The sequence below is a fragment of the Rhinoraja longicauda genome, unplaced genomic scaffold (assembly GCF_053455715.1).
Source record: "Rhinoraja longicauda isolate Sanriku21f unplaced genomic scaffold, sRhiLon1.1 Scf001306, whole genome shotgun sequence".
In the NCBI taxonomy this organism is placed as follows: Eukaryota; Metazoa; Chordata; class Chondrichthyes; order Rajiformes; family Arhynchobatidae; genus Rhinoraja; species Rhinoraja longicauda.
This window is the reverse complement of record NW_027602521.1, coordinates 3,702-28,178: the sequence shown is the minus strand read 5'-3', so window position 1 is coordinate 28,178 and position 24,477 is coordinate 3,702. Positions and strand designations below refer to the sequence as shown.

Genomic DNA, 24,477 nt, shown 5'->3' with positions numbered 1-24,477 from the left:
CTTGCTTGAAGTCATCAGATGTTTCTTTAAATGTTGTGTTGAATGAAACAGGGCAATGAAACTTTTCACTCGGCAAGGCCTCCTCTACCACCGACAGTGGTTTGGCTTCATCACGAACCCTGCGAATATTTAACAGCCGGTTATCAACTGAGCATTAGAAATGTTTTGAGTTGTTCCACCAAAACTTACAATATTTCCATCAAGAGCATGTCCTACCTTCGCTTGTGATCAGCTTCCCCCTGAAAGAAATAAAACACAAATCTCAATTGACTGTGATGGACCGTCCTCATCCCGACAGCGGGAATTTCTCCACATTTCTACAACCCTCTGATAATTCCCATTTCCCAACTCTTATCTCCGCTGCCATGCAGATAGAAAGTGGACATTACCGTCGAGACATAGAACGATGGGGAAAAGCACAAGGAATGTTCATGAGAATGATGCCATGACTGAGAGGATAGACCTCAATGCAAAGACTGGGCAGGTCGTGGGATTTTATCTGGAGAAAATGTCAGGAATGATGGGATAGGATTTAATTTATCGGTGGATTTAAATGGGTGAGGATGAAATAATATCTCTAATCGATGGGAGAGCAAAAATCAAAGCTGAAATGTAACCTGGTCTTCAACAAATACCGAAAGGAATGCAGTCATGAGAACATGGACCTCGCTAGCATTGGAGGGAATGAAGACAACAGCAGAGATACATTTAAGGGCAAGCGGGATAAACTCGTGAGCACTCCTGGAATTTGGGGTATTGTTACCGGGTGTGGTGAGTAGATGGGAGGGATGTTGAGTGGAGCAGAAATCCTGACTGGATAGGATGTGGCGAATGGCCTGGTCTATTATGTAGAATGGGATGTAATTCTATGGTGAACAAAGGCGGGTAAAACAAACAGAGCAAATTCCCCCAAGGTGACCGCCCACTGCTGATGGGAACCGGATATAGATGTCCAATCTGCTGTGTGCGCCACATTCTAGATTTCAATGTTAATCCCCACAATGTGGTCATGGCTAATCTAGCCCAGGAACGAACTCCTCCGCCTTGTCCCATTCCCTTTGATTTCAGTTCCCCGAATTTTCGAAAATTTATCCTCCTCTGGTATAAATACGTCTAATAGGTTAAACCTCTCAGAGTCTCTTGGTTGGAGAATCCCAGAGATTTACTGTCCTCTGCTCATTCGTGGCCCTTGGGATCAGATATAGGATCACCCGTCGTAGTTCTCAACTCCACAGAATACAAACACCTCTCTACATTCAGGCCAGGCATTCCTGAGATCCCATAGATTATGCGGGAGGCCAATTAGTTTGGGAACAACAGCTGGAACAGATGAAACATTTACCCAGTTCTGAATTACTGGTGAATGCAGCATGTATTTCTGAAATATCCCCCTCCATTTTGTGACTGCACTTTCACTTCGCCAGACTGTGGTGTAACCCCTCACCTTCAGAAACACCACACTGTCCTTTTGATCCATCTGCTGCTGCAACTTAGAGAGTTCCTCCTGAATAGATTTTAAATTCTCTTCGATCTCTCCAAGATTTTTCTTCATTCTATTCAGAATCCTCTTCTCTTCCTCCTGGATATCTGCCTGTACGCGCTGCTCTTTATCAGTGAGAATCTGGTGCAATTCAGCAAACTGGGATGCGATCTTGGACTGAAGGTTGTGTGACTGTTCCTGTCAAATGAAAGGTGAAGATCAAAATGTAATGTCACTGATTGTGTTTCCCTCAGAGGTTGACGGAGACATTTGTCCTGTGCATTTTTTTACTTGCTTTGGCAATTCAATAGTTTGTCTAAATGCTTCTGAAATGTTGTGAGGGTAATCTTATAACCTTCAATCCTCTACACCTAATACAATTCCCAGCTGCCTATTCCTTTTCAGGTGTCCATTAATTCCCATTTATCCGTCCACCACTCCCTAGTGGGGTGCCGCAAGGCTCATTGCTGGGACCGCAGTTATTTACAATATATATTAACGATTTAGACGAGGGAATTAAATGTAACATCTCCAAGTTTGCGGATGCCACAAAGCTGGGCGGCAGTGTGAGCTGCGAGGAGGATGCTGTGAGGCTACAGGGTGAGTTGGATAGGTTGGGTGAGTGGGCAGATGCATGGCAGATGCAGTAAAATGTGAATAAATATGACGTTATCCACTTTGGTGGCAAGAACAAGAAGGCAGATTATTATCTGAATGGTGTCAGATTAGGAAAAGTGGAGGTGCAATGAGACATGGGTGTCCTTGTACACCAGTCAATGAAAGTAAGCATGCACGTACAGCAGGCAGTGAAGAAAACTAATGGGATGTTGGCCTTCATTGTGAGAGGATTGGAGTTTAGGAGCAAGGAGGTCCGACTGCAGTTGTGCAGGGTCCTGTTGAGACCACACCTGGAAAATTGTGTGCTCTTTTGATCTCCTAATTTAAGGAAGGACATTCTTGCTATTGTGGGAGTGCATTGTAGGTTCATCAGGTTAATTACCGGGATGGCAGGACAGACATATGATGAAAGAATGTATCACAAATGCTGGAGTAACTCAGCAGGTCAGGCAGCATCTAGGAGAGGGAATGGGTGACGTTTTGGGTCGAGACCCTCTTCAGACTGATTCTGAATGGGTCGACTGGGCTCGTATTCACTGGAATTTAGAAAGATGAGATAGGATCTTATAGAAACATGTAAAATTCTTTAGGGATTGGAGAGGCTACATGCAGGAAAAATGTTCCCGATGTTGGGGGAGTCCAGAACCAGGGGTTATAGTTTATGAATAAAGGGTAGGCCATGATCATATTGAATGACGTTGCTGGCTCGAAGGGCCAAACGGCCTACTCCTGTACCTATTTTCTATGCAGCGCCCGAGGTCAGGATCGAACCCGCTCACCAGAACTAGGAGACAGCAGCACTACTTGTGTCACTGCGCTGCCCTGTTATTACACGCGTCACAGGGATCAGGAAATCGAAACTTAAAAACCTCACCAGAACTCCAGAAATCTTCTCTTTCTGTTGCTGCTCCATTTGCTGGAACCTTGATTTATCTTTTGTGAGAGACTGGATGGAAGCTTTAACCTGACCCTGCGATTGTGTTTGAAAATCGGAGAATAAAAGCGTTAGACAATAAAGACGGAATTAAACAATGATGCGATCAAAATCGGTTTGCTTTTACCTTGTAGTTTTCAACAGCTTCTTTAACCGGCATGAAGCGGTGATCTCTGTGTTCCCGCACATCTCGACAAACCACACAGATCAGCTTCTTGTCAGTTTCACAAAACAGCTTCAGTTCTTCCTGATGTTCCTCACAGTGAAGTTTACTTTCCTTCTCTGTCCGATTCTGGCTCAGTGTTCGAGCTTTCTCAGCCAGTCTCGCCAAGGCCCGATTCACCCTGAGGGTGCGGTCTGTAAACACCTCTCTACATTCCGGGCAGGAGTTTCTCCCCTCCCTGTCCCAACTCTCTGTGATACAGGAGCGGCAGAAGTTGTGCCCACACTCCAATATTACCGGATCGGTGAAGAAATCCAGGCAGATGGGACAAACTGCCTCCTCGGTTAAACTCTCGAACCTGTCTTTCGAAGCCATTTTTTTACTCTGCCACTTCCTGGTTCAAAACGCATGTCCACTGCGCACGTCGCAAATGTTCAACGTGAAGATGCAGAAACAAGGAACTGCAGATGCCGGGTTACAAAAAAAAGTACAAAGTGCTGGAGTAAGTCAGTGGGTCAAGCAGCACATCTGGAGAACATGGACAGCTGATGTTTCGGGTCGGGACCCTTCTTCAGACTGATTGTAGGGGGTGGGAGATGGAATAACGATGGGAGGAAGGGGGCAGGACAAAGCCTGGCTGGCAATAGGTTGACACAGTTGAGGGGGGAGAGGGAGTTGATAGTCAGACGGTTGGACAAAGGCCAGAGATGAAAAGACAGAAGGTATGTGACAAAATGATTGAGGACTTGCGAATTGTGTCCTGATCTTCAAACAGACTTCTCCTCAGACGGCCAAAGGTTGTGCAGGTGCACTGAAGGCGCTGGTAAGTTTCACCATCAATGTCTGCCTTCCTGTGAGAAGAGGAGCGCCGGCCAGAGCACCCGAGGGTCACCATCGTTACGACCATTTTAAAGGAAGGAGACAAATCCACCCGCGGAAACTATGGAGGGTTCCCCCGCTCTCTACCACAGGGAGGGGTCAGTTACACATTAAACTGTCCTGAATATAGACGGAAGCGGAGAGTAGCGCTTGGGACAGTGTAAGGCGGGATAAAATGCTGGAAACAACTGCAGAGTGGATTCACGAAGATGGTGCCAGGATTTGAGGGTCAGAGCGAAAGGGAGAGGTTGGGCAGGGAAGGATTTATTAATTGGAGCGCAGGAGGTTGAAGTGCATATGACCAAGAGGTGAATAGACAGGGTGAATGCACAGTCTGTTACCCGGAGCAGTGGAATCGAGAACTAGAGGACACAGGTTTGTGGTGAGAGGTGCAAGATTTAATCAGGAACCAGAGGAACAACATTTTCACACAGAAGGTCGTGGGTGTCTGGAACAAGCTGCCAGAGGGGGTAAGTGAGGCTGGACAACAACGTGGAGTGTAGTTGAAGCCCCGTTTCCTGAAGAAAGAGGATACCTCCGAATCACCCCTCCTCCTCTTGCTCCTCCTCCCCCTCACCCTTTCCACAGCGGCGTAAAGGCGTGTTTGGGGGGGGGGGGGGAGGGGGGGCAGTTGGAGATCGGAGGGCGGAATGAAATCGGAAATTCCCTGAAGTGAGAGAAGGCAAAGTGAATATTGGAAATGATAGATACAAGAAATCTGTCGAAATAGCTTGAGGAAAAAAAAGTGCTGGAGGAACTCAGCGGGCCAGGCAGCATCTGTGGGGGGAAATGGACAAACCACTTTTCGTTGTCGGGACCCTTCTTTGTTCTGGAGAAGGAATTCCAAGAGCTGCAGGTTCTCTATATGAGATGGAGGTGGCGGGGAGTCTGTGGTGGAGACTGGGAGTCGCCGTAGAGTCTGTGGAGAGGAAGGGACCGGCCACACTGACCCCGGAGACTGGAGTCTGGAGGATCAGGCGGGGGGGGGGGGGGGCGAGTTTGATGCATTCACCTCCCCTCCATCCCGTCTCCCCGCCCGTCCCATCCCCGGGAGGATGGGAGTTTATCTCAGTTACGAGTCCGGGACAGTTTCATTTTACGACGTGGACATCAAGTCCCATCTCCACACCTTCACTGGGAATAAATTCACGGAGAAACTTTATTATTTCTTCGGGCCTGCCTTGGATGGAAACTGGTTGAGAAACTGCTCCGGTTCCGCTCCGGGTGTGTAAAAGGGACGGGTTCCGGGATCGGCGTCAGGAACGGGGCACAGGGGATGTGGGGCAGAAACCCGGTGGACAACAGGTCGGCGCTGAACGGCTCCCGTTTAATTCCTAAAGTCGGCGTCGTAAAAACCCCAGTGAGCTCGCAAATAAAACCAAGGGGAATGTAAATGTGGGAAGAGAGAAATAAACAGCAAGTGGAATCAGAGCTGTCGATCGTTTCGTTTCAACGCGTTTCACACGACTGTGCGCCTGGTGTCACCAGGATTACAGGATGCAGTGGATGAAGTGACCGTGAACCTCTGTCTCATTTGGAAAAACGGCTGGGATCCCTGGATGGAGCTGAGCGGGAAGGTACTGTAAATGCAGTCAGTCCAGTTTAGTTTATTGTCACGTGTCCCGGGCAACAGGGAAAAGCTTTTGTTGGGTGCATCCAGTTTTCAGAAAATCAAGCCATTTCCACTGTATAGATACATGAGATGGGAAGAACGTTCAGTGCAAGGTAACGCTAGTAAAGTCCGATCTATCATAGTCCGAGGGTCACCAAATTGGTGGATTGTAATTCAGCACTGCTCTCTGTTAGGATAATTTAGTTGCCTGATAACAGATGGGAAGAAACTGTCCCTGAATTTGGAGGTGTGGATCTTACTAGTGGCTTGTACAGTTGTATCAAATCCTGTATATCATACCCTCACGGTCCCAAGCAAATGTGCCAAACGCCTTTGTCACCACCCTGCCCATCCCATTTGCAATTTTCATCGAGCTGTGCATCTACATTCCAATATCTCTCTCGTCTGCTAAAAATAACACAGGGCGTAAATTTTTAACGTGTGTAATCTGCCCTGGCCTGTCTTGGCAACTTGCATCACCTTTATCCCAGTTAAATAAACCAGACTTTAATCCGCCCATTGGCCCAGTTCATGAATATCTTGTTCCATCCCAGAGAAATGGATTCACTCTCCAAATGTCACCAGAGAAACGTAAAAACATAGAAACACAGAAAATAGGTGTAGGACTAGGCCATTCTGCCCTTCGAGCCAGCACCGCCATTTTAATTTGATCATGGATGATCATCCAAAATCAGTACCCTGTTCCTGCTTTCTCCCCATATCCTTTGATTCCATTAACCCGAAGAGCTACATCTAAGTCTCTCTTAAATACACCCAGTGAATCGGCATCCACTGCCTTCTGCGGCAGATTCTCAACTCTCCTGGTGAAAAGGTACTCCTTTATCTCAGTCCGAATTGGCCGACCCCTCATTCTTCAACTGTGACCCCTGGTTCTGGACTCTCCCAAAATAGGGAACACCTTCCTGCATTCACCAGGTCTAATCCGCTAAGAATTTTATGTTTCTACCAGAATAAGGTGTCTGTCCTTCCTCTTCTACTCTCCTACCCCCCCCTCCTCATTGGCCGCCACTCCCGTCACTCGGGCGGGTCCTGCCCCCGGTGGCCATCTTGGGAGCGGCGAGTGGAAAAGGGATTTAAGTGTTTTTAAAAAAGTTTAATATGTTAAGAACTTTTAAAATATAACACCAATTTGAACGAAACGCGCTACTTGAAACATTATCCTGGGCATAATGTCTAACAACTCTCCTTCAAATTGAAGCTATATTTCTAAAGCTAGAGAGATTTTAAAGTTTAAACATTTCATGTCTAACCCATTTCTCGAAGGTCTTCAGCGTGTGACGTCACAATGGCACCGTGCGCCTGTGAGAGATGAGCTCGCCCCCCCCACCCCGGACCTTTAACTAATGCGCTCCCCCCCCCCAGCAACCCCCCCCCCGCCGGTCTTCAGCGTGGGACGTCACAATGGCACCCGTGCGCATGTGAGAGATGAGCTCGCGCTCCTCCCCCCCCCGCCGGTCTTCAGCCTGAGACGTCACAATTGCACCCGCACGTCTACAAGAGATAAGCTCGCTCTCGCCCCCCCCCCCCCCCGGACCGATACCTAATGCGCTCCCCCACCCCCCGGACCGTAAACTAATGCGCCCCCCCGGAACTTTAGCTAATGCGTCGCCCCCCCCGGATCTTTAACTAATGTGCTCCGCCCCCCCACGACCTTTAACTAATGCGCTCACCGCCCCACCCCCCCGCCCGCAGTACCGCCGTCCGTCCCGGCATGCCTCGCGCTCTGACATTACTGAGATCGGGCAGCGCTGACCGCCGGGAGGCGTCGTCGCCTCTCCCGTTACGAGAGAGGTGGGCGGGGGGCACCCACCCGACTGACGGCAGTGCCGTGCTCAGTGCCTTTCTCTCCCCTTTCCGCTCCGAGGGGGGGGGGGTCGAGGGGGGTGGAGGCGATGGTGGGGGTAGGAGGGGAGTGGGGAGAAGGAGAGAGTGGGGGATGAGGGGAGAGTGGAGATGGGTGGAAGGGGGTCGGGGAGTGTGGGGGAGGAAGGGTGGGGGGAAGGGGAACTGTGTGTGGGGGGCAGGGGATGGTGGGGCTCGGGGTAAGAGAGTGGGGGTGGGGGGGAGGGGGGCAGTAAGGGGCAGGGGACAGTGGGGGTGGGGAAAAGGGGAGAGTGGGGGGAGGAGAGAGTGGGGGTGGGGGAAGGGGGACAGTGCGGGGCAGGGGAGAGTGGGGGTGGAGAATATGGGGGGAGGGGGTGAGGGAGGAGAGAGTGGGGGTGGGGGAAGTGAGGGGAAAAAGTGGGGTGGGGATGAGAGAGTGGGGGGTGTTGGGGGAGGAGGGGTTGGGGAGGAGAGAGTGGAGGGAGGGGGAGAGAGTGGAGGTGGGGGGAGAGTGGGGGTGGGGGAGGAGAGAGTGAGGGTGTTGGGGTAGGAAGGGGTGGGGATGAGAGAGTGGGGGGAGGGGAGGGGGAGGAGAGAATGGGGTGGGGGAGAGTGGGGGTGGCGAGGAGGGCAGGGTGGGGGTGGGGACAAGGGAAGAGTGGGGGTGGGGAAGAGTGGGGGTGGGGAGGAGGGAAGATTGGGGGTGGGCGGAGAGTAGGGTGCGGGCAGGGAGAGACGGGGTGGGGGGGGGTGGGAGGTGGGGGCGAGGGGAGGGGGAGGGGGGAATAGGGGTGGGGAGGGGGAAATTGGGGTGGGGGCAGGGCTAGGGTGAATGGGGGTATGGGAGGGGATAGTGGGGGTGGGACAAGTGGAGGTGGGGGCAGTGTAGGTGCAAGTGGGGGTGGGTAGGGGGGATGGAGTAGGTCAACGGGGGAGGCGGGGGGATAAGGGGGATTGAGTGGGGGGGGAGGGTGTTGAGGGTGATACAATACAGGAGAGGCATTGCGTCCAGGGTTCACTCCGTGACACCCTCTCCCCTTCCCATTCCCCCATCTACGCGGAATGGGCCCAATGGGTCCACTTGGTCTAGTTATAAATAAAAGTAAAGACAATGATAAATTGTCATCAGTTTATGTGTATTCTTAACTGTTCCTGTTGACTCGTCTGATGGGAGCAGTGCTGGTTGTGCAGTCTCACAGCAGCGGGAAGGAAAGATGTCCTATATCTCTCCTTCACGCACTTGGGGTGAAGGAGTCTGTCACCGAAGGAGCTACTCAGTGCAGTGACAGTGTCCTGCATGGGGCGGGAGTCCTTGCCCAGCAGTGGTGTTAACTTTGCTATCATCCTCCTCTCTCCCACCACCTGCACTGAGTCGAGGGGTCAACCCAGGACAGAGCTGGCCTTCCTGACCAGCTTGTCGAGTCGCTTGCCTTCCGCCGCTGAGATGTTGCTGCTCCAGCAAACCACTCCATAGAAAATGGCCGATGCAACCACCGTGTTGTGGAAGGTCCTTAGGAGTTCCCCCAGTACTCCAAAGGACCTGAGTCTCCTTAGCAGATAAAGTCTGCTCTGGCCCTTTCTGTATAACGCATTGGTGTTTTCGGTCTAGTCCAATTTATTATTGAGGTAAACACTCAGGTACTTATAAGAATCCACCCTCTCAATGTCCATTCCTTGGATGTTCACCGGTGTCGGGGGGACCTGGCTGCGCCTGCGGAAATCTACCACCATCTCCCTGGTTTTCCCAGCGTTGATCCGGAGGCAGTTCTGCTGGCACCTGTGCACAAACTCCTTGATCAGTTCTGTGTACGCCCTGTCCTCGTCGCCAGTGATGAGGCCTACGATGGCAGAGTCGTCAGAGAACTTCTGTAGATAGGAGTTTGCAGAGCTGTGCCTGAAGCCCGCAGTGTACAGGGTGAACATGAATGGAGGTAGCACTGTTTCCTGCGGAACTCCTGTGCTGCAGACCACCCTGTCCGAGACCAGGTCCTTTGTCCTCGCATAATGTGTCCAAAACAAATTCCCGGTTGCGGGTGGGAACCCGTAGGGATCAGGCTCTGCCTGCCTCTCTGTAGAATGCGGGTAACATGTCTTGTTTCAGTCGTAGCCACACCCCCCCCCCCCTCGCCTCTTTCTCAGGTACATTGGGGCGGGTATTTGAAGCTTTTAAGAGCATTTAATAAAACATTTGGACAGGTGCATGGCTGTGGGATGGGCCACACGCGGCACATGGGACTAACTTAGATGGGGGCATCTTGGTCGGCATTCAACAATTGGAAACATAGAAACATCGAATATAGGTGCAGGAGTAGGCCCTTCGGCCCTTAGATCCAGCACGGTCATTCAATATGATCATGGCTGATCATCTAAAATCAGTACCCTGTTCCCCATATCCCTTGATTCCTTTAGCCCGAAGTGCTATCTCCAACTCTGTCTTTAAAAGATCCATTGAATTGACCTCCACTACCTTTTGTGGCAGAGAATTCCGCAGATTTAAAACTCTCTGGGTGAAAAAAAACCCTACCTGGCGGGGAATGGTACCATCACAAAGACACACCACCTGATGCTCTTGTGGGAGGCCATTTGGCCCATCATTCCCACCCTGGAACCAACTGCACTCTCCCAAAATCGCATTCCCCTAAACTAAACTAACAACTAAACGAAACATTCCTGTTGTGTATAGAAACAAAGAAAATATGTGCAGGAAGAGGTTATTGTACGAAGTAGATGAGAAGGAATTACTTTAGTCAGAGGATGGTGAATCTGTGGAATTCCTTGGCACAGAAGGCTGTGGAGGCCACGTCAGTGGATATTTTTAAGGTAGGGATAGATTAGTACGGGTGGTCAGGGGTTATGAGGAGAATCGGGGAGAATGGGGTTTGGAGGGAGAGGTCGATCAGCCATGATTGGATGGTGGAGTAGACTTGATGGGCCGAATGGCCTAATTCTATTCCTGTCGCTTATGGCCTGATGACCTTGAACCCGGTGGACAACAGGTCGGCGCTGAACGGCTCCCATTTAATCCCCAAATTCCGTGTCGTAAAACCCCAGTGAGCGCGCAAATAAAACCAGGGGGAATGTAAATGTGGGAAGAGTGAATTAAGCAGCAAGTGAGGGTATCATAAAATGTAGGGTCCGAAGAAGGGTCTCGACCCTAAACATCACCCATTCCTTCTCTCCAGAGATGCTGTCTGACCCGCTGAGTTACTCCAGTATTTTGTGATACCTTCGATTTGTACAAGCATCCGCAGTTATTTTCCTACAAAAACATTAAGTGAAATCAGAGCTGTTCATTTCAACGCGTTAACTGCTTTTGTGAAATACTTTTGTGAAAATGTAAAGATGCAGTACAGAACGCCACAGGAGATCCTTCCTCCCTGTGGCAATAAACCTGCACAAGTCCTCCCACTTCTGTCGCGGGGCAGCGATAGAGTTGCTGGCTGACAGCGCCGGGACCCGGGTTCGATCCCGACTGCTGTCTGTACGGAGTTCTCCCTGTGACCACGTAGGTTTTTTCCAAGATCTTCGGTTCTCTCTCACACTCCAAAGACGTACAGGGTTTGTATGTTAATTGGCTTGGTAGAAGTGTAAATTGTCCCCAGTGTGTCAATGTGCGGGGATTGTTGGTCGGTGCGGAATCGTTGGGCCGAAGGGCCTGTTTCCGCGATGTATCTCTAAACTAAAGTGAGACACAAAATGCTGGAGTAACTCAGCGGGTCAGGCAGCATCTCTGGAATGGGTAACGTTTCGGGTCGAGATCCCCTGAGTTCCTCCAGCATTTTGTGTCTACCTTCGATTTAATCCAGCAACTGCAGTTTTTGTTCCCACTATCTCTAAACTAAACTATACTTTGATCGAAAAATGTCACAATGATCTTTTATAATTATAATAAACAGATGGCAATGTAACCGGTAAATTGGGCTGCGAACACATGACCGTTTGGCCACTCTGTGATCCCGAACAAGTCCGGAGAAAGGTCTCGGCTGAAATGTCACCCATTCCTTCTCTCCAGAGATGCTGCCTATCCCGTTGAGTTACTCCAGCTTTTTGTCTATCCTCGGTTTCAACCATCGTCTGCATTTCCATCCTTCACACCTCATCTAGAGCACTGATGCGGGAGAGATGGAGGAAGTGAGAGAAGGAGATGGTATCCTCACAGGAGGCTGGGCTAGTGGAAGCACTGACTGGGTACCTGTTGGAGTCAGTGCGTTTGTGGTCAATGTCCAGATGTCTAGGGAAAAATGGAGCACACAATGGTCTATTGTTGACTGTGGAAATGATCATTATGGGGTACGAATAATAAAACTAGTGGGACGCCTATGGTGGGTAGAGGGAGAAGCAGGGAGAGGGAATGAAAGGGTTACTTGAAATTAGAGAAATCAATATTAATACCGCTGGTTTGCAAGCTGCCCAAGGGAAATATCAGGTGCTGTTCCTCCAATTTGCGCGTGGCCTCACTCTGACATTGGCGGAGGCCCAGGGCAGAAATGTCAGTATGGGAATGGGAAGGGGGGTATAAACATTTGACAACCGTGAGATCACGTAGGCCAAGGCGGAAGATCGGTGCTCAGCTAAACGATTGCCCAGATTGCACTTGGTCTCGCCGAGAGTTAGGAATCCAGTAGACGCAACACCTGTCTCTATACGTTCTCCCTAGACACCACTCAGGGACGCCGCCAGTCCTTTCATGTGAGGCAGAGGTTCACTTGCACCTCCACCAAACACATCTACTGTATCCGTTCTTCTCGACGTGGACTCCAAATTATCGTAATGGTTGAACTCTGGTCACTGGCCCCGAGGCAGAGGCTCTACTCGCTGCTCCACAGTACCTCAGAAATATTAAGCCTCCCTATCCACATACTACTCTCTGCTCGACCTGTCGAATGCTGCCAACGTTTTCTGTCCGTTTTATTTTCTTGGCAATTTATAGTCAGACTCATATTCCAATCGAACATTGAACTGGAAAAACTAAAAAAAAGTAGATGCTGAAAATCTGAAAGACATAAGATCCAACAAATACCCAGCAGATTGGTTAGCTTCTGTAGAGAGCGAAACAGAGTTAATGGCTCAGGTTGAACACCATTCATCATTAGTATTAGATCTGAAATGTACGGTCTGTTTCACCTTGCAGCTGGCTAACCTACTGAGTATTTGGGGGAATTTCTACTTTTATTCCACATTTTAAGCCATGCACGTGGTTTGGGCCGTAGATGTGGTAATAGGTGACAAAAGTCGCTTATTAAATCTGATTCCCGCTGTTTCTGCAATTGTCAAAGTTAATTCTCAAAGTTACAGCTGGTCTGTGGTCGCACCGCGTGGCGTTGCTGCGCGTCCTGATCTTCAAACAGTCTTCTCCTCAGACGGCCAAAGGTTGTGCAGGTGCACTGAAGGCGCTGGTGAGTTTCACCATCAATGTCTGCCTTCCTCTGGGAAGAGGAGCGCCGGCCAGAGCACCCGAGGGTCACCATCGTTACGACCATTTTAAAGGAAGGAGACAAATCCACCCGCGGAAACTATGGAGGGTTCCCCCGCTCTCTACCACAGGGAGGGGTCAGTTACACATTAAACTGTCCTGAACATAGAGGAAAGCGAAGAGTAGCGATTGGGACAGTGTAAGGCAGGATAAAATGCTGGAAACAACTGCAGAGTGGATTCACGAAGATGGTGCCAGGATTTGAGGGTCAGAGCGAAAGGGAGAGGTTGGGAAGGGAAGGATTTATTAATTGGAGCGCAGGGGGATGAAGTGCATAAGATCAAGAGGTGAATAGACAGGGTGAATGCACAGTCTGTTACCCGGAGCAGTGGAATCGAGAACTCGAGGACACAGGTTTGTGGTGAGAGGTGCAAGATTTAATCGGAACCTGATGAACAACATTTTCACACAGAAGGTCGTGGGTGTCTGGAACAAACTGCCAGAGGGGGTAAGTGAGGCTGGACAACAACGTGGAGTGGAGTTGAAGCCCCGTTTCCTCAAGAAAGAGGACACCTCCGAATCACCCCCTCCTCCTCTTGCTCCACCTCCCTCTCACCCCTCCTCTTCCTCTCCTTTACCCCACCTCCTCGACCTCTCCCTCTCCTCCACTCCCTTTCACCCTCCTCACCCTCTCACTGCACTTCCTCCTCACCCCCCCTCTTCCTCTCCTTCACCTCCCCTCCTCATCTTCTTCCACTACCTCACGTCTCCTCCTCACCCCTCCATTCTCTCTCCTCCTCTCCCTCACCACTCAATTTCTCTCTCCTCCTCTCCCTCACCCCTCCATTTTTCTCTCCTCCGCTCCCTCACCCATCCATTTCTCTCCCCTCCTCCACTCCGGGCCTCCATGGCCGCCTCTCTCCGCAGCCGCCGCCGCTCCTTGTGGAGCCGCTGCCGGTCGGGGTCGGGACCGCCGCTGCAGGCCCGGCGGAGAGGGAGGGGGATGAGGGGGTGAGGGTGGTGGAGGGGGATGAAGAGCCGCAGCAACAGCGGGTCTCGGGTTGCCGCCGCCATCAGCGCCATGGGGTCTTGCTTCCATAATACCGGTTGCCATCAAAGCTGAAGTGAACAGTAATCAGTCGGTATGTGTAGGAAGGAACTGCAGATGCTGGTTTAACCCGAAGACAAATTGCTGGACTAACTCAGCGGGACAAACAGCATCTCTGGAGAGAAGGAATGGGTGACGTTTCGTGTCAAGACCCATCTTCAAACGGTCAAAATCGACCCGTGCGTTGGAAGGAACTGCAGATGCTGGTTTAAACCGAAGATTGAGTCTGAAGAAGGGTCTCGACCCAAAACGTCACCCATTCCTTCTCTCCAGAGATGCTGCCTGTCCCGCTGAGTTACTCCAGCTTTTGCGTCTATCTTCAGCAATCGGTCGGTGACAAGCTTTGAGTTTAAAGTCTGAAGATGTTAGAGGGGATGATTGAGGTGTAAGTGAGGAGAGAATCAGACTGGCAGATGGCATCACAGATCCTGATTACACAATAATCAGAAAAAAAGATAAGGTGTGAACAAGAGCTAGTTTAAAAGCATTAAATTCTCCAAGTAAGCTTCAGTAAGTTTTAGAGATATAGGTTTCAAAGGTCTTTTATTGTCACATGTACCAATTAAGGTACAGTGATATGCGAATTACCATATAGCCAGATTTTAAAAAAAGCAACAGGACACAGAATTACATATAAGTTAACATAAACATCCACCACAGCGGATTCCCCACATTTTTCACTGTGACGGAAGGCAAACATGTCCAATCTTCGTCCTCTTTATTATCTTCCACTTTATAGCACAGAAGCAGGCCCTTCGGCCCACCGAATCCGCACCGACCACCGATCCCCGCACACCAGCACTATCCCACACACATTAGGGACAATTTACAATTTTACCGAAGCCAATTAACCTATAACCTGCACGTCTTTGGAGTGCGGATGGAAACCTGAGCATCCGGTGAAAACCCACGCAAGTCACGGGGAGAACACGCGTACTCGGGGTTTCTGCCCCTGAGCCCCGCTCCTGACGCTGGTCCCGGGACCCGACCCTTTTACACACCCGGAGCGGAACCGGAGCAGATCCTCAGCCATTGGTTTATAAACCAATAAGGCCCGAAGAAAGGATAAAGTTTCTCCGTGAATTTATTCCCAGTGAAGGTATGGAGATGGGACTTGGTGTCCGCGTCGTAAAATGAAACTGTCCCGGACTCGTAACTGAGATAAACTCCCACCCTCCCGGGGATGGGACGGGCGGGGAGACGGGATGGAGGGGAGGTGAGTGCATCAAACTCGTCACCCCCCCGCCTGATGCTCCAGACTCCAGTCTCCGGGGTCAGTGTGACCCGTCTCTTCCTCTCCACAGACTCTGCGGCGACTCCCAGACTCCAGCCCCGACTCCCCGCCACCTCCACCTCCCAGTAATGTCTCCCCGATATGAATCCCTCCGATCCCAGCACACACGCACTGCCTGTAAACCTCTTCCCGGTGTCAGGGAGACTCCTCCGGGTCCGGGTCCATCTCACCCTCTTCCAATCCTCAGACACCTCGAGCCCCGGACTCGCTGTTTCCACATCCAGGGTGACGGAGACTGGGGGGAGAAGCAGAGAATCAGAGAGTCCCCGGGGGTCGGGGGGAGACTCGGGCAGCGCGGCCCCGGGACCGGCGGGCGGACAACTGAAACCCTGCCCGGCGTTTCACCCCGACCACATCTGGTGGACAACAGACATCTCTCCCGGAGTTTTTATCCGGGGATGGAGAGGGGAATTTCGTGAGGTGAGGGAGGGTGGATGGGGAGGACGAGTGCGGAGAATGAGGAGGATTGCGAGATTGCGGTGGGGATGGAGGAATGAAGCGGGTTATTCAGATATGGAGGCAGATCGGAGCAGGAGGATATTGAGGTGAGCGGTAATTTGAGGTTGTTAAAGAGGAGGCAGAGGTGCGTGGTGGGGTCGTCATCATCACAGTGAAAGGGGGCAGACAGGAGGGGCCATATGACCTGCTCCTGTGTTGTTTGAGTGGAGGGTGAGACAAAGGGAAGGGTGGGTTTGTTAGTCAATTGGAGTGGGTGCAAAAGGGTTTACAACAACTTCATCAGGTCTGAAGGGCTGGGTTATCAGGTGAAGTTGGACCATCATCAGGTCGTAATGTCATCAGTGAAAGTATTAGAATTTGGGCATTCGGCCCTTCAATTCTACTCCACCATTCAATCATGGCTGATCTATCTCTACCTCCTAACCCCATTCTCCTGTATTCTCCCCATAACCTCTGACATCTATACTAATCAAGAATCCAGCTTTAAAAATATCCACCGACTTGGCCTCCACAGCCTTCTGTGGCAATTAATTCCACAAATTCACCACCCTCTGATTAAAAGCATTTCCCGTCATCTCCTTCCTAACGGAACATCCAGTAATTCTGAGGCTCTGACCTTTCGTCCCTTCCTGCCCAAACCACCCCATCCCCGGGCACATTCCCCTGCAACCGCAGGAGATGCAACACCTGTCCCTTCACCTCCCCCCCTCAACTCCATCCAATTTATCCCAAAGAGGAGGAAAGATTCCAAGGGGAGTAAGAGACACCGGTGGCTGACAAGGGAAGTCAAGGACAGCATAAAAATAAAAGAGCAGAAGTAGGGGCGGCGCGGTAGCGCAGCGGTAGAGTTGCTGCTTTACAGCGAATGCAGCGCCGGAGACTCAGGTTCGATCCTGACTACGGGTGCTGCACTGTAAGGAGTTTGTACGTTCTCCCCGTGACCTGCGTGGGTTTTCTCCGAGATCTTCGGTTTCCTCCCACACTCCAAAGACGTACAGGTATGTAGGTTAATTGGCTGGGTAAATGTAAATATTGTCCCTAGTGGGTGTAGGATAGTGTTAATGTACGGGGATCGCTGGGCGGCACGGACTTGGTGGGCCGAAAAGGCCTGTTTCCGGCTGTATATATATGATATGATATGATATGATACAACAAAGCAAAGAAGAGTGGGAAGCCAGAGGATTGGGACTCTTTTAAAGAGCAACAGAAGATGACTAAGAAGGCAATACGTGGAGAAAAGATGAGGTACGAGGGTAAACTAGCCAATAATATAAAGGAGGATAGTAAAAGCTTTTTTAGGTATGTAAAGAGGAAAAAAATAGTCAAGGCAAATGTGGGTCTCTTGAAGACAGAAGCGGGAGAATTTATTATGGGAAACAAGGAAATGGCGGATGAGTTGAACCGGTACTTTGGATCTGTCTTCACTAAGGAAGGTACAAGCAATCTCCCAGATGTTCTAGTGGGCAGAGATCCTAGTGTGACGGAGGAACTGAAGGAAATCCACATTAGGCAGGAAATGGTGTTGGGTAGACTGATGGGACTGAAGGCTGATAAATCCCCAGGGCCTGATGGTCTGCATCCCAGAGAACTTATGGAGGTGGCGCTAGAAATTGTGGACGCATTGGTGATCATTTTCCAATGTTCTATACATTCAGGATCAGTTCCTGTGGATTGGAGGGTAGCTAATGTTGTCCCACTTTTTAAGAATGGAGGGAGAGAGAAAACGGGAAATTATAGACCAGTTAGTCTTACATCAGTGGTGGGGAAGATGCTGGAGTCAATTATAAAAGACGAAATTGCGGAGCATTTGGATAGCAGTAACAGGATTGTTCCGAGTCAGCATGGATTTACGAAGGGGAAATCATGCTTGACTAATCTTCTGGAATTCTTTGAGGATGTAACCAGGAAAATTGACAGGGGAGAGCTGGTGGATGTGGTGTACCTTGACTTTCAGAAAGCCTTTGACAAGGTTCCACATAGGAGATTAGTGGGCAAAATTAGAGCACATGGTATTGGAGGTAGGGTACTGACATGGATAGAAAATTGGTTGACAGACAGAAAGCAAAGAGTGGGGATAAGTGCGTCCCTTTCAGAATGGCAGGAGGTAACTTGTGGAGTACCGCAAGGCTCGGTGCTGGAACCGCAGCTATTTACAATATACATTAATGACTTGGATGAAGGGATTAAAAATACCATTAGCAAATTTGCAGATGATACAAAGCTGGGTGGTAGTGTGAACTGTGAGGAAGATGCTCTGAGGTTGCAGGGTGACTTGGACAGGTTGTGTGAAATGGCAGATGCATGGCAGATGCAGTTTAATGTGGATAAGTGTGAGGTTATCCACTTTGGTTGTAAGAATAGGAAGGCAGAGTATTATCTGAATGGTGTCAAGTTAGGAACAGGGGACGTACAACGAGATCTGGGTGTCCTAGTGCATCGGTCACTGAAAGGAAGCATGCAGGTACAGCAGGCAGTGAAGAAAGCCAATGGAATGTTGGCCTTCATAACAAGAGGAGATGAGTATAGGAGCAAAGAGGTCCTTCTGCAGTTGTACAGGGCCCTAGTGAGACCGCACCTGGAATACTGTGTGCAGCTTTGGTCTCCAAATTTGAGGAAGGATATTCTTCCTATTGAGGGCGTGCAGCGTAGGTTTAATAGGTTAATTCCCGGAATGGCGGGACTTTCATATGTTGAAAGACTGGAGCGACTAGGCTTGTATGCACTGGAATTTAGAAGGATGAGAGGAGATCTTATCGAAACGTATAAGATTATTAAGGGGTTGGACACGTTAATAATAATAATAATAATGCATTTTATTTATATAGCGCTTTTCATATACTCAAAGACGCTTTACAGAGATTTAGAGAACATAGGGAAATGAATAAATAGATAAATAAGTAAACAAGTAAACGAACAGAGAAAGGAGACAGAAGGTGAGGTGACCTTCAGTGGTTGAAGGCAGTACTGAACAGGTGAGACTTCAGCAATGTTTTGAATGTGGTGAGTGTGGAGGAGTCTCTAACGGTTTGGGGTAGTGAGTTCCATAGGGTGGGAGCAGCGATGGAGAAAGCCCTGTCCCCCCAGGATCTGAGTTAGAGGCAGGAAACATGTTCCCAATGTTGGGGGAGTCCAGAACACAGTTTAAGAATAAGCCATTTAGAACTGAGATGAGGAAAAACTTTTTCAGTCAGAGGGTTGTGAATCTGTGGAATTCTCTGCCTCAGAAGGCAGTGGAGGCCAATTCTCTGAATGCATTCAAGAGAGAGCTGGATAGAGCTGTTAAGGATAGCGGAGTCAGGGGGTATGGGGAGAAGGCAGGAACGGGGTACTGATTGAGAATGATCAGCCATGATCACATTGAATGGCGGTGCTGGCTCGAAGGGCCGAATGGCCTCCTCCTGCACCTATTGTCTATTGTCTTTAGATAGTTCCTCTGTCCCTCTCTTCCCCTCCCCCTTCCCAGTTCTCCCTCTGTCTTCCTGCCTCCACCTACATCCTTCCTTTGTCCCACCCGAAACGTCACCCTTTCCTTCTCTCCTGAGATGCTGCCTGACCTACTGAGTTACTCCAGCATTTTTGTAAATAAATATCTAGTCCTAGACTCGCTCACTAATTGAAACATCCTCTCCACGTCCATTCTATCCAAACCTTTCACTATTCTGTATGAGATCCCCCCTCATTCCTCTGAGCAACAGCGAGTACAGACAGGCCCAATGCCGACAAACGCTCATCATAGATTCATATACTCATTCCTGAAAGAGACTATTCAGACTGAGACATTTTTTCTTGGGGGCCTGTCAGAGTGACATTATAGATGTGTATAAGATGCACAGACAAGGTGATTAGCCGCAATACTTTACCCAAGGTCGGAGAGTCTAAACCTCGAGCGCATCAGTTTAAGGTGAGAGTGGAAACAATAAAAAGGTCCTGAGGAGCAGGTTTTTCAGTCAGTGGGTAGTGTAGATGTGGAACGATCTGACAGAGGAAGTGGTCGAGGCAGGTACAATTACAACTGTTCACAGAGAATTGGGTAGATACGTGGATAAGAAAGACTTGGAAGGATATGAGCCAGACTCAGGCAAGTGGGGCTAGCTTCGTTGGGCAACGTGGTTGGCATGGTCGAGTCGAGTCAAAGGGCCTGTTGCTGTGCTACAAAGCTCTCTGACTCGGTGATGCTTCCCAGCAGATGAGCTTGGTGGGAGATCAAATCTTCAATTTCCCTTCAGTTCAAAATAACATTAATCTTTGCATCTTAGCATTACTTAAAGATAGACCAATCAAAGGTAGACACAAAATGCTAGAGTAACTCAGCGGGACCGGGAGTGTAAGGGCTCACATTACGAATGTAGCCATGTGGGTTTTATTGCAGGGGTGTAAAAGTGGTGTGAAAGCTCCAGCTTGATTATGTTGCCAGGACATCCTGTTGTCAGCATGGAAGCGCGGTTTATGGCTAAGTGTATCCTTTGATATGGGCAACTGGCTTTAAGGCTTTGAAGGTTAACCATCCTTTGATTGTTAAGGGGAACATTTGGCCATAAAGACTGCTCTTTGGTCCTGGGAATACCAAGGACATGTAGGTCACACAGGACACGGAGGACATGGGGGTCCTAAAGGGCACATAAAGATTGATAGGACATTGTAAAACTTGCCATATAAGGTAGCAACGGAAATGTACTGGCGCATGTATTACGGGTATAAAATGTGTGTAATTGTTAGCATTCGGAGAGACTACACTGGCTTCCTAAGCGTTTCTAAACGCTTCGGTTTCTAGACTTTCTCCCAGCTGGGTGAGTAAAATAAAGAGGTTAAACGAATTCGGTTGTCTGCCTGTTTTTTCTAATAGGCCACGGACTACAACAGGAACAGCTCTGGAGAGAAGGAATGGGTGACGTTTCAGGTCGAGACCCTTCTTCAGACTGAAGAAGGGTCCAGACCTGAAACATCACCCATTCCTTCTCGACTGAGATGCTGCCTGTCCCGCTGAGTCACAGCAGCATTTTGTGTCTACTTTTCATTTAAACCTGCAACTGCAGTTCTTTCGTACACATCTTACTTCAAGATGTCAGAAACAAGAACAATGGAAAAGGTATAAGCTTTACCTTGCTTGAAGTCATCAGATGTTTCTTTAAATGTTGTGTTGAATGAAACAGGGCAATGAAACTTTTCAATCAGCAAGGCCTCCTCTACCACTGACAGTGGTTTGGCTTCATCACGAACCCTGCGAATATTTAACAGCCGGTTATCAACTGAGCATTAGAAATATTTTGAATTGTTCCACGAAAACCTACAATGTTTCCGTCAAGAGCATGTCCTACCTTCGCTTGCGACCAGCTTCCCCCTGAAAGAAATAAAACACAAATCTCAATTGACTGAGATGGACCGTCCTCATCCCGACAGCGGGAATTTCTCCACATTTCTACAACCCTCTGATAATTCCCATTTCCCAACTCTTATCTCCGCTGCCATGCAGATAGAAAGTGGACATTGCCGTCGAGACATAGAACGATGGGGAAAAGCACAAGGAATGTTCATGAGAATGATGCCATGACTGAGAGGATGGAGCTCCATGCAAAGACTGGGCAGGTCGTGGGATTTTATCTGGAGAAAATGTCAGGAATGATGAGATAGGATTTAATTTATCGGTGGATTTAAATGGGTGAGGATGAAATAATATCTCTAATCGATGGGAGAGCAAAAATCAAAGCTGCAATGTAACCTGGTCTTCAACAAATACCGAAAGGAATGCAGTCATGAGAACATGGACCTCGCTAGCATTGGAAGGAATGAAGACAACAGCAGAGATACATTTAAGGGCAAGCGGGATAAACTCGTGAGCACTCCTAGTATTTGGGGTATTGTTACCGGGTGTGGTGAGTAGATGGGAGGGATGTTGAGTGGAGCAGAAATCCTGACTGGATAGGATGTGGTGAATGGCCTGGTCTATTATGTAGAATGGGATGTAATTCTATGGTGAACAAATGCGGGTAAAACAAACAGAGCAAATTCCCCCAAGGTGACCGCCCACTGCTGATGGGAACCGGATATAGATGTCCAATCTGCTGTGTGCGCCACATTCTAGATTTCAATGTTAATCCCCACAATGTGGTCATGGCGTATCTAGCCCAGGAACGAACTCCTCCGCCTTGTCCCATTCCCTTTGATTTCAGTTCCCCGAATTTTCGAAAATTTATCTTCCTCTGGTATAAATACGTCTAATAGGTTCAACCTATCAGAGTCTCTTGGTTGGAGAATCCCAGAGATTTACTGTCCTCTGCTCATTCGTGGCCCTTGGGATCAGATATAGGATCACCCATCGTAGTACTCAACTCCACAGAATACAAACACCTCTCTACATTCAGGCCAGGCAGTCCTGAGATCCCATAGATTATGCGGGAGGCCAATTAGTTTGGGAACAACAGCTGGAACAGATGAAACATTTACCCAGTTCTGAATTACTGGTAAATGCAGCATGTATTTCTGAAATATCCCCCTCCATTTTGTGACTGCACTTTCACTTCGCCAGACTGTGGTGTAACCCCTCACCTTCAGAAACACCACACTGTCCTTTTGATCCATCTGCTGCTGCAACTTAGAGAGTTCCTCCTGAATAGATTTTAAATTCTCTTCGATCTCTCCAAGATTTTTCTTCATTCTATTCAGAATCCTCTTCTCTTCCTCCCGGATATCTGCCTGTATGCGCTGCTCTTTCTCAGTGAGAATCTGGTGCAGTTCAGCAAACTGGGATGCGATCTTGGACTGAAGGTTGTGTGACTGTTCCTGTCAAATGAAAGGTGAAGATCAATATGTAATGTCACTGATTGTGTTTCCCTCAGAGGTCGACGGTGACATTTGTCCTGTACATTTTTTTACTTGCTTTGGCAATTCAATAGTTTGTCTAAATGCTTCTGAAATGTTGTGAGGGTAATCTTATAACCTTCAATCATCTACACCTAATACAATTCCCAGCTGCCTATTCCTTTTCAGGTGTCCATTAATTCCCATTTATCCGTCCACCACTCCCTAGTGGGGTGCCGCAAGGCTCATTGCTGGGACCGCAGTTATTTACAATATATATTAACGATTTAGACGAGGGAATTAAATGTAACATCTCCAAGTTTGCGGATGCCACAAAGCTGGGCGGCAGTGTGAGCTGCGAGGAGGATGCTGTGAGGCTGCAGGGTGAGTTGGACAGGTTGGGTGAGTGGGCAGATGCATGGCAGATGCAGTAAAATGTGAATAAATATGACGTTATCCACTTTGGTGGCAAGAACAAGAAGGCAGATTATTATCTGAATGGTGTCAGATTAGGAAAAGTGGAGGTGCAATGAGACATGGGTGTCCTTGTACACCAGTCAATGAAAGTAAGCATGCACGTACAGCAGGCAGTGAAGAAAACTAATGGCATGTTGGCCTTCATTGTGAGAGGATTGGAGTTTAGGAGCAAGGAGGTCCTACTGCAGTTGTGCAGGGTCCTGTTGAGGCCACACCTGGAAAATTGTGTGCTGTTTGTTCTCCTAATTTAAGGAGGGACATTCTTGCTATTGAGGGAGTGCAGTGTAGGTTCATCAGGTTAATTACCGGGATGGCGGAACTGACATATGATGAAAGAATGTATCACAAAATGCTGGAGTAACTCAGCAGGTCAGGCAGCATCTAGGAGAGAGGGAATGGGTGACGTTTCGGGTCGAGACCCTTCTTCAGCCTGATTTTAAATGGGTCGACTGGGCTTGTATTCACTGGAATTTGATAGGATCTTATAGAAACATGTAAAATTCTTTAGGGATTGGAGAGGTTAGGTGCAGGAAAATTGTTCCCGATGTTGGGGGAGTCAGAACCAGGGGTTATAGTTTAAGAATAAAAAGTAGGCCGTGATCATATTGAATGACGGTGCTGGCTCGAAGGGCCGAATGGCCTACTCCTGCACCTATTTTCTATGCAGCACCCGAGGTCAGGATCGAATCCGCTCACCAGAACTAGGAGACAGCAGCACTACTTGTGTCACTGCGCTGCCCTGTTATTACACGCGTCACGGGGATCAAACCTGCACAAGATCAGGAAATCGAAACTTAAAAGCCTCACCAGAACTCCAGAAATCTTCTCTTTCTGTTGCTGCTCCATTTGCAGGATCCCTGATTTATCTTTTGTGAGAGACTGGATGGAAGCTTTAACCTGACCCTGCGATTGTGTTTGAAAATCGGAGAATAAAAGTGTTAGACAATAAAAACGGAATTAAACAATGATGCGATCAAAATCGGTTTGCTTTTACCTTGTGGTTTTCAACAGCTTCTTTAACCGGCATGAAGCTGTGAGACTTGTGTTCCCGCCCAGCTGCACAAACCACACAGATCAGCTTCTTGTCAGTTTCACAAAACAGCTTCAGTTCTTCCTGATGTTCCTCGCAGTGAAGTTTACTTTCCTTCTCTGTCCGATTCAGGCTCAGTGTTCGAGCTTTCTCAGCCAGTCTCGCCAAGGCCCAACTCACCCTGAGGGTGCGGTCTGTAAACACCTCTCTACATTCCGGGCAGCAGTTTCTCCCCTCCCTGTCCCAACTCTGTGTGATACAGGAGCGGCAGAAGTTGTGCCCACACTCCAGTGACACCGGATCGGTGAAGAAATCCAGGCAGATGGGACAAACTACCTCCTCAGTTAAACTCTCGACCTGTTCTTTCGAA

The 24,477-nt window shown here is 49.0% G+C and overlaps 2 protein-coding genes across 2 annotated transcripts; both read right to left on the bottom strand.

The window, feature by feature from the left end:
* LOC144591645 (zinc-binding protein A33-like) lies at positions 1 to 24,226 on the bottom strand (the record flags this gene model as incomplete). Its single annotated transcript, XM_078395694.1, has 5 exons — positions 1 to 119; positions 21,121 to 21,143; positions 22,349 to 22,582; positions 23,885 to 23,980; positions 24,072 to 24,226. Coding segments are annotated over 5 exons (627 nt in total), but the record flags the coding sequence as incomplete, so codon positions are not given.
* LOC144591646 (zinc-binding protein A33-like) lies at positions 845 to 3,570 on the bottom strand. The gene is made up of 4 exons (XM_078395695.1): positions 3,160 to 3,570; positions 2,973 to 3,068; positions 1,491 to 1,678; positions 845 to 866 (listed from the first exon to the last, which is right to left on the bottom strand). Exons 1-4 carry the CDS (start codon positions 3,568 to 3,570, stop codon positions 845 to 847), a joined length of 717 nt encoding a protein of 238 aa, XP_078251821.1.
* Positions 24,227 to 24,477: the final 251 nt, after the last annotated feature.

What these genes read in the sequence shown, in the direction of transcription:
- LOC144591646 (XM_078395695.1), bottom strand. Translation starts at nt 3,570, where the DNA reads ATGGCTTCGAAAGACAGGTTCGAGAGTTTAACCGAGGAGGCAGTTTGT. An exon ending in AGAAGATTTCTGGAGTTCTG is followed by an intron (nt 1,679 to 2,972) that starts GTGAGGTTTTTA and finishes TTCATTTGACAG; the next exon opens with GAACAGTCACACAACCTTCA. An exon ending in ATTCAGGAGGAACTCTCTAA is followed by an intron (nt 867 to 1,490) that starts GTTGCAGCAGCA and finishes TGTTCACCATAG; the next exon opens with AATTACATCCCATTCTACAT.